At 37.9% G+C, this 10,440-nt stretch overlaps 1 protein-coding gene across 2 annotated transcripts in view; it reads right to left on the bottom strand.

The window, feature by feature from the left end:
• The window catches only part of trpc3 (transient receptor potential cation channel, subfamily C, member 3), a 33,700-nt gene extending 23,606 nt beyond the window's left edge, over nucleotides 1-10,094 (bottom strand). The window contains exons 1-3 of one of the 2 annotated variants that reach the window (XM_043257910.1): nucleotides 9,814-10,094; nucleotides 4,789-5,554; nucleotides 2,921-2,971 (exon numbers count right to left, since the gene is read on the bottom strand). In XM_043257910.1, the coding sequence (XP_043113845.1) occupies nucleotides 2,921-2,971; nucleotides 4,789-5,554; nucleotides 9,814-9,974 (978 nt within the window). In that variant the 5' untranslated portion in view covers nucleotides 9,975-10,094. The remainder of the gene's footprint in view (nucleotides 1-2,920; nucleotides 2,972-4,788; nucleotides 5,555-9,813) is intronic. The other variant, XM_043257911.1, reaches the window with a different exon arrangement.
• Between the last annotated feature and the right edge of the window lie 346 nt (nucleotides 10,095-10,440).

Genomic DNA, 10,440 nt, shown 5'->3' on the forward strand with positions numbered 1-10,440 from the left:
CAAGGAGACCTCTCCTGGGTGGACCAACGCAGATGATCAGTTGGTTCAACCTTCTCCACAGGGCAGCTCTGTGGATGTACGAGTCCAATACAATTAAGCTTCTTCTGATCTGGGGGGGGAGGGGGCCTTAGCAGTGGGGACCTTAAGGGTGAAACCCCTCGAGGGAATCGAAACAATTCGCCAGTCCGGTCGTAAAGATAGGAGGGAGCCACTGAAAAGGCCTGAAAGTCACCCACTCTCTTAAGAGACATGATCACCACCATGAACACAGTCTTGATGGATAAATGATGATCAGCTCAAATTGAGGTTTCATAAGAGCCTCAAGAACCATCGACAGGTCGCATCTGGAGACACAAGATCATATCGGCAGCCTCATCCTTTCCTCACAGAGGGACTTAGGATTGGAGAAGCATAGTGTCCAGTCCCAGGGGACCTGGAGGAGCTAGAAAGAACCAGAGGGGACATTGCCCAAAATCAGCCAGTTATTGACGTAGTTCAGTATGTGGATGCCCTGAAGCCGCAACGGAGCTAATGCTGCATCCACTACTTTCGTAAACGTGTGGGGTGAAAGTGCTAGACCGCAGTATTGGTAGTTCCTGTTAAATGGAAGGATGGAAACGCATCTTTTAGATTTATTGTGACAAACCAGTCTTTGGACCTGATTTGTAACACGACTTGCCTCAACGTGAGCATCTTGAACTTCAGATGACTGATTGAGCTGTTCAGCAGACACTAATCTAATATTTGATGCAGACACCCATGCTTCTTTGCAACTATGAAGTACCGGCTATAAAATCTGGAGGAGGGACCACCTCGATGGCCTCCTTCCTCAAGAAAGTGTCTACTTTCTGTTCCATAACCAGGGCCTGCTTTTTACTACCTGTTATTTTACCTGATATTTTATATCCAGTGATATTCAGGCATTTGTATGTGGTACTTAAATATTTTACGTGGCCTTGATGTGAAAAACTGTTGCATATTATTTCACACAAAAATGGCCATCATATGACTTTCTTCTTTCAGACGAATACAAGTTTTCTCAAACTTGATAAAGCAGGTGGATAGTGGCCATCATTTCGAAGCTTACATAAATCGGCTATATCCACAAGTACTGCAACGTAAAACTAACCTATATGCCTTCAGGGGGTTATCACATGTATCACATATCACATGTAAATAACTGACTGACTGTGTGCCGAGTTCTGGCTTCTTGGCTGACTTCTGACTAAACGTATGTAAGTTGCATCACATGTCGAATCATAAGTCAGCCAAGAAGCTGGAACTCTGCGTCCTCATGGAAAACAACAAGGGTAAGTTATTTATGTTAGAATTTTAAAACTAGAAATATTTTTGTTACAATAAGCGATTGATCTGAATCAGAGGGTGTGTGATAACCACCCGAATGTGTATAGGTTAGTTTTACGTTGCAGTACTTGAGCCAATGTTGGAAGAGCCAGGATAAATTAATGTGTTAGTCTGAAAGAAGAAAGTCATACACACCTGAGATGGCTTCAAGTAAAATATGGGGTGATTTGTATTTTTTGGTGAACTATTCATTGCAGCTTTGAAGATAAATTAAAATGTTATTACACACTCAAGAACAGCATACCAACAGTGTTTTTTACAAACGAAAAAGGAAAACAAAGAACTGATGGAAGTCTTAACTCTTAACTATTTTCAACTGCAATGAACTCTAGAAGAAGATCCCGGCTATTGATTCACTTGACATGTTTCATGAGAGTTGGGTTGTTGATGTGAATCATCCTGGGTGATGCTTTGACTTCTATATGACTGAATTATTAAACCGTAGCACCATAAATCTTTCACTATGAGTCAATAGTCAATACCTCACTTGTTAACCTTAGATACACCGAACTCATGATGCCAAACGGTTCTTTGCTTCATTTAAAAACATTATTGAGAGTACTAAATAAGCATAATCAAACAGTGTGCTGTCCTCCACGGGTTTCACTTGATAGACATCAGGTAAACGTCATATCAGCGTGATCTCCCAGCATGCATTGTTGCTGAGGTTCTGTATAAAACATTTCATGCTGTGTGCTTTATTATTCTCTGTTGGAGAATATTATACCTTCTCACACCACAAGGATTACAACAAACTTCTTATTAGCACGAAAAAGCAATATTACTGGCCATATGTTACATGAGAATCAGACACCAGACATTATGATGGCTATTATCACATGCATGATAAGTGTGTAATATTTGAGTGTGATAATGTGACATTTATTTGCTCAATAACACTGTAGGCTATAGCAAGAACGAAAGTAATAGCGTATTTAGATGAATCTCACAAAAAGATGTCCAGGTCATATTTCACAGAAAAATTAAAAGAATAATCTTTGAAATATTATAATTAAATACATAAAAAGATAAAATATTTCCATTTATTTGATATATTATATTATTTTGCATATGCATATATATAAACATACATACACACGCTCACGCAACAAATACATTATATTCATATTTTTATTCTTTATGCAAAACATGTTTACATTCATTTGAAATATGACCTGTTCTAGATAGGTTTTGTGAGATTATGCATCATTATTTATCTTATCAGTGGTTATTTATGCACCAGTGAACTTTAAATACATCAGTTCTGCAGCTTAATAAAATACAATAAAATACATTTAGAAATAAAAGCTCTTGTACTAGTATGGAGCTGAAGAGAGAGCTCAGTTTATCTGAAGTGAATCTCTGGCTCAGTCTTATATTGAACACGTCTCACGGTTCTGCTGCTGCTGCAAGAACTGATAGCGATTCAGCGTTTTGATTGTCCAGACAGACAAGCAGACAGGCCAGCCTTCACACAAGAGCTGAATCAGCAAGCATGACAAATAGTTACTGTTAGTCTGAGTTAGTAAAAAATTATGTAGTCAAACATATTTACCAGAAAGAAGCCATTGTGCTGCGATGTCTCTTTATTACGGTTCTTTTTATCCTGTTGACGGCGGGCAGCACACACAAACACACGCAACAGAAGTTAAAAATGTTGTTAAAATGGAGATAGATGTTAAGATAAGTGATGCAAACATAAGATGAACACTGATTCTGTGAGAGTTTGGAATGGAGAAAAAAAACTTAAAGTTTGACAATACAATAAAATGCAGCTTGCAACGGGCCGCGTTCACACTGCAGGTTTATTTAGAATGGGACAAAATAAAATGATTCAGTTCATTAAGGGAGTCACATGCGATCTCAGTAGCAGCTTTCAGTAACAGAATGATTCACTTTTTGAATCTGGTTCAAATCACAAACATTGTGTGAGTATTTTTGACTGATTCACAAAAACTGATTTATTAGTATAATTTATTCACAAATCAGTCATAATTTGCACATGATGAAATGATAAATTACACTAAATGTTACACTAATGTATACACTAAGTGAATCAGGGGGTACTGCTGTATTTTTAGATATATATGCAGTGCAATAATTAAGATTATTTGCTCTTATAGGCTTCTTAAATAGTGGTTATTAAAAAAGTGGGTGTGACTTTGCAGTGTGCAAAATTTTTTGAATAAAATAAGACTGCTGTAGAATCAATACACTCACAAACACATTTAAATAAAACGGTTTAAAGAAAAAAGCATATGGTTCACACTTAAAAATAAATGACAAAACTGCATTTTTATGAACAGGGTGCAGTGCAGTGCAATATTTTGTTAAAATAAATGAACTTAAATTTTCATTTAAAAATGCATATGATCCAAACTGTGTGCATGAAAAAAATAACAGGAAAACTATGTACACATAAATATATATTTTTTTTATGGTGTAAATTTAAAAATATGATAGATGAACCATGATAGTCCACTCTCACAAGTGAATTTGTGACCGTTTTTTGAATATTTTTGACTAATTCATCAAAATGGACTTATAATTGTAATTTTTTCAAGAATAGAATATCACAGTTTGCACATGTATTATGTCTGCGCTGTAATAATTATATTAATTCACTCTTGCGATTCCCAAAACTTTGCAATGTGTACACGGCCAGTAAAATTATGCAAATCAAATGAAAATATTCAAAACAAATACTAACCCATTAAAGGGTTAGTTCACCCAAAGATGAAAATTCTGTCATTAATTTCTCACCCTCATGTCTTTCCAAACATATAAGACCTTCGTTCATCTTCAAAACACAAATTAAGATATAACTTCCTTTTACACAGATCTGAACTGTTTTGTTGAACCGTAGTCACACAGGATTCAAACCTGAGCTCCACTCAAGTACATCTCTGTACTTCATGAGCTACAAATCTGGATATGTTTGATGCTAACGTTCATCAGTTTTCAAATCTCCCAGCATATTAATATTGTTTTGGAGTCATAACGTGACATTCTTCAAGTACTTGTGTGAAAATTACGCTTTATTAATTACAACCCAGAGTTTTCAAAGCTTACATAAATCGGCTATATCCACAAGTACTGCAATGTAAAACTAACCTATATGCCAGAAACCTATTTTGTCAGAGTTTTACTGCCTCTAGTGTTCATTTCTTTTGGAAACTGCAGTGATACGTACTTGTTGGTACATATTTCCTGTCTTGCTAAGAATTGCACCCGAGTATTTTTTTTTGCAACGAGACCAGGTAGTCCATGTGACATCAACGGCTCAACTTCAATTTCTTGAAGCTGCAAGGATACTTTTTAATACTTTTAGTAAAATTATCTCAATTTACGTTCCGAAGATGAAGGAAGGTCTTAAAAGCATGGTGCGCTATTAATGACAGTGTTTTTCAGCGGCCATCTTACCTTAAACTCCTTTTCGATGTTGGCGAGTTTGGCGAGCTCATTGCTCAGCTCCAGCGCGGTCAGTACCGGGTCTTCGCTGGACAGAGAGAGATACGCCGGACTGGCCAGTCCGCGGTACGCATTAATCCTGGAGCGCGAGTGACTGAACGAGTCCTTCCTCTGCTTCTCCGTGCAGTCGGCGCATTTGCAGAAGTAGTCGTGTGGCCGCTCGATCCTGGCGCCCTTCATCAATAGCATGTGCACGACCTCGTATTTCTGGCAGTGGGCGGCCAGGATGATGGGCGTGATGTCGGGCGAGAACCGAGTGCCGTCCTCGTCGTACGAGTAGAAGTCGTCGTCTTGCAGCTCGCAGGGGCTGCGGGTGAGTCGTTCGCCGCCCACAAAAGACGGATGTCCCAGCAGGGCCTCCACGATACGCACGTAACCTTTAGAAATCGCCAGCAGGAGCGCATCCCCGACACGGGCCAGGTTGTCTCGCCGCAGGAGCAGCTCGGTCACCTCCAGGTGTTCGTTGCCGACGGCCAGCTGTAGCCCGTTCTGTCCCATGTAGTCCACGCAGTTCACGTTGAGCGTGGGTGATTCTTCCAGCATCTTCCGGACCACCGGGATGTTACCGTACTCCGCCGCATCCAGAAAGCGCTCTTCCTCGGCCGTGAGGCTGCTGCCACGGGCGTTGAACATGAACGCAGGTCCGCGAACCGCCTGTCGTCGTCCCTTTTCTCGCGGGAGGGTCATCCTGCGATGGGGGAAGCTATCCGAAGATTTCCTGCAATTGAAAAAGAAGCAGGCTTATTACCTTGTTAACGTAAGTCAGGCGCATCCGAGTGGAAGTGACTTTCTCTGTACTTGGCTGCTTGATTATATCTCACGCCTTTGACAAATAGCCAACAAGTTGACTTTCTCACTGAGAGCCGACAAGTGGTGTATCATCAGGGACGCCATCCCACTGGGACGGAAAGAAGAAGGTGATTCGGGCCAGACGGTCCTGCTGAAGGTGAGATCGCGCTCTGGCTTTTAATAGCTTTTTAATGAAACGCAACAGATGCCCCAATCAGACAACAGGTGAGTGTGTTTACAGTGACGTCTGTGCTCACATCCGGCTTCATGTTTAACGAGGTGAAGAGAACAGTCAGTGAACTCGAATAGAGTTCATTTCCCTCATTTATATAGTGTAGTACTTTTAATAATTTGAAGAATATTGGGCCTTGTAACTAGTTTACATCCTGACATCTCCAGACATAATGGCATTGGCACTCATTCAAAACATGTTCATATTATAAAGTATAAAGTTGCCTACACAAAACATCAAAACATTGTTTGGTAATTTGGAACTTTGTCCTAATTGCAAAACTTATTCTGAGATTTTTTTTCACATGCTTGTACCAATGATTTCCTATGATGTTTTCACAGTCATTTGTGATTGATTACTAATATATATACACATGTATTTTTTAAATAATTATTTTATAGAGACGGCACTCTCAAAGAGCAATTTCTGCTCAAATACTTCTGGAAAAGATTCATATATATTAAACACATTCAAGATTATATATAAAATTGTGATTTAAAAATTATAAATATATATACATATAAATATATAATATATAATTTCAATTTCTGTGAACTATCCATTAAAACCTTTATTAAAATCCACCATCACTCTTTAGTGAGTTATATTCATGCTGTAATAAAAAAAAAAAAAAACTTTGACTGACACCATACACCACAAACAAACTTATCTGCTTTAATACAATAGCCTCTAATCCTTAATGAAAAACACAGTGTCATCATAAACCCACGAAAATAGAATCAGAAATGAAAACCCACAAGCAAATGAAAATGTATTATTGTGCATTCTTATAAAAACAACTCATTCATCAAAGTCATCAAAAGACTTCAGCACAAACCGTATTTACTGCCTGCATTACATGGTGATAAAGTGGGCTGCCAGTAAATGAACACAGAATGAGCCCGTTTAATGTAAGGGCTGAATTTATAGTCTGAAGCGAGATGGACCCGGTCTCTACTGCAGGATTTAGTTGAGCGGGGAAATTCATTTCACACAGCCCAGGTCCCTGGAGCTTCAGACGCCCACGTCACCAGAGGCCAGGAAGGAGCGGAAGCATTCAACTCGAAACTCTCCATGCAGACTCTTCTACCATGCCAACTCAATAAACGCAAAGAGCTTGGTCTCCACTAAAAGCCCTTAGCCAGCATACACAGAACATGACATGAATTAATAAGTTTTAACTTTTTTATATTTGAGCTTTAACGAGATCTCTAAGCTTTGCTTAAGATGTACATAATATTACATATATTGATTTGCTAGATGCCTTTATCCTGAATCATATTTGTGTGTGTGTATATATATATATATATATATATATATATATATATATATATATATATATATATATATATATATATATATATATATATATATATATATATATATATATACACACACACACCAATATTTCCTGAGAATCTAACTTGATTTAGCTATGCTTGAGCAACATCAACTTGCTTTGGGCTTTTTTGTAACTCAGTTTGGCTTTTTTTCATTATTATTTACTTTGTTATTTTAATGTTTAACAGTGGACATATCATGTCGAACAGCTTTTAATGCAATTACAGACTGCACCAACACAAACCTCCTTTTGGTGTTAAAAGACTATAGTCAAGATTTACTAGATGCACAGTGAGGAATTCAAAAATGATTAGGGTATTAATCAAGGATCGTGTTTCATAAAGATATTTTGTAAATGTCCTACAGTAAATATATCTAAACGGAATTTAATTTAAAGGTTATTTTCTCGATATCAATATTTCTTGCACCCTTCCAGATTTTCAAATAGCTGTATCTCAGACAAATCGTCGCCTTTGAATTATAAGGTTCTATCCGACATTTCTGTCAAAACAGAGTTATTCACATATTCTTATTCTGTGACATCTTATTTACATTATGCAGTGTTTTTGGAAAATAAAAAGTGTTCTATCCACACGTCTACGGAATGCAAAAACTTTGAAGCTCAATATCTCAAAACTGCTCAGAATGCAGACAGAACCTTATAATTCCAAGGCGACGGAATATTGTCTGATCCTAACAAACCATAAAGTCTTATTTATTCAGCTTCCCCAGATAATGTATGAATCTCATTTTTTTTTTTTTAAATCTCCTATTTACCTGGTTTTGGGGTCCAAGATCATACACATCAATCTCTAACTACTAGCGTCAATCTAGAATGAGAGAAAATCAGAGAAAATATGGATGCGGAAGCAGAAAACGTGAGCTGAAGCCATTTCTATTCCTCTCATTGAAACACTCTCTCCATTATCGTGAAAATGGCATCGATTGGCATCAATTATGCAGCTCGTTGTTAATCGGGTGCGAAAGTGAGAGTTTAAACATGCTTTAAATGTGAAAACGTGGCCGTGACGTGCGCTCGCTCATGGCTGCGCGAGCCATGCTTCATGCAGACGTGCATAATCAAGAGAGAAGAAGACTATCTGTCATCCTGCTGGACGCAGCTCTATTTATTCAGAAAGAACATGCTGTCTTTGAAACGTAAACAGCTGTGGGTATTTCAGAGTCTGGACAGCATGTGCGCGGCACATCCACCGCTAATGAGATGCATCAGTCACACAAATGGACATTTTGACTCAGTGATGTATTGGAAGACCATTTCCAGTTCTGAATTAATTATCATGTATATCCTGAAAAGCAAATGTCAGCACTGAGGTTATAAATCAAGACACGAATTGACAGGCATCGTGCCTCACTGGTGGCTGCATTTTACCAGGCTATATTATCACCCATCTATTTAAAGGCCTAGTTCAAACCAAAATGAAAATTGTGACGTCGGTTACTCACCCTCATGTCGATCCAAACCCGTAAGACCTCCGTTCATCTTCAGAACACGAACACGCGAAAATAATCCCCATATAAACTAACTGATATACGTACAACTTGCATACATAGAGATAAAAATTGCTAAAACCTACACATGAAAAAACTACTAAAACATCTTCTTTTAGGGTTTAAACATGAGTTCAGTTAATTTTTATTAATAAATAATTGTAATAGATGTTGTTATTTAAATTATCAACGGTGGACACATCATGTGGACATTTATTTTAAAAACTTGAGCTGGTAAAAGATACCTCGCAGGTCATTTTTTTTTACTCCAAAGTCAGTAAAACTAGAAGTCCCAAATAAACTAATGGAGGGGGACCTGTTGATACTTTTATGAGCTGAAGCTGATAATCAAGACCTTGGGTTTAATATCATTCTCTGATGGTGGAAATGGCAGTTCAGGCATCGTTGGAATAAAATAACCAGCTTCTTTATCTTGTATAACTTACCTTGCATTTTTTATGCTTAAGCTATATAACTCTTTTGCAGCAGAACCGGAAATATTGTTAGGTATTTACCTGGACATCCCTTCGTTTTTTATCCATTTAATAAACCTTTGTGGAAAGTATCAATAATTTATTTGAGGCAGGAATTACATCTTTTCAAAATAAAATTGCTAATAATTTGCACACATTTCGTAAGATACTTAAATGTATCTTGTGAGGGGGAAAAAAAAAACTTTCTTTAATAGACTTTATCTCACTTATGGAGACAAATACAGTAAACCCACTCTCACAGTCTACATTAATCTTCGAAAGAGAAGTGACCTTCCACTAGGTGTCGCTTTAAAGTCCATATTAGAAAACAAAAAGAAACTGTATTACACGTCTTTTAGCATTTCAGTGTCATTTTTTTCATTAAGTTATTAATGACAGGTGTTTGCAGAGACAGGGCTGTTTTAACCGAAACAACATTTAATTATAAATTAGCTAATAAAAAAATCGACTATAAAACGTGACATTTTAAGCTCAAATAAATATGTATTATACTTTTCATATAATTAGGATTTTTTTTATTTTGATCTTTTACGCGTTATGTTTCATTTCACCACTTTATCGCTGAAATCCAAGAAATTAAGTGTGAGTTTGTAGAGTTGTATGAACACTCACATGTTGTACCGGTAATATCCCGACGAATCCCTCACGGTCTTGACGGATTTCACGTGATGTGCGTCCACACCGCCGTTCTCCTCTTTCCAGCACTGCTCATCTTCATCCTCAGAAAAAGACACTCTTTTCTGGTATTTGGATCCTCTGCCTTTCGTGGACATCCAGACAGCGGCTGTGAGAGCTGCTACGGGACTCCAGCGCTTCTCACTGCAGGTGATGCTCTGACTCTAGCATCAGGATGTGCGCGCGCGCGCTCTCGCGTGTGTGTGTGTGTGTGTGTGTGTGTGTGTGTGTGTGTGTGTGTGTGAGAGAGAGAGAGATGAGAGCAGATGAGAGTAGAGTCCATCAGCCCTGCCCACAACCAGAGACCCTCATCATTAACAAGACAAGCTGAGGTCACAGGCTAAATGTGTGCTAATTAATTATGAAAGAGAGAATGACATTTGGAAAAATCTGAAAAAAATGTGTATATGTGTGTGTGTGTTTGTGTGAAGAGTTCAGATGCAAAAGCCTTTAAGTGCTATCTGAAATTTTATTCAAAATGGTTTATTTTTTTTTATCAGACCCCTGTGTGTAGGTTCAGTAATTTCACTCAAATGGCAATTAATATGTTCTTATCATTGCAAT

This window comes from Puntigrus tetrazona, chromosome 14, assembly GCF_018831695.1.
Source record: "Puntigrus tetrazona isolate hp1 chromosome 14, ASM1883169v1, whole genome shotgun sequence".
Lineage (NCBI taxonomy): Eukaryota > Metazoa > Chordata > Actinopteri > Cypriniformes > Cyprinidae > Puntigrus > Puntigrus tetrazona.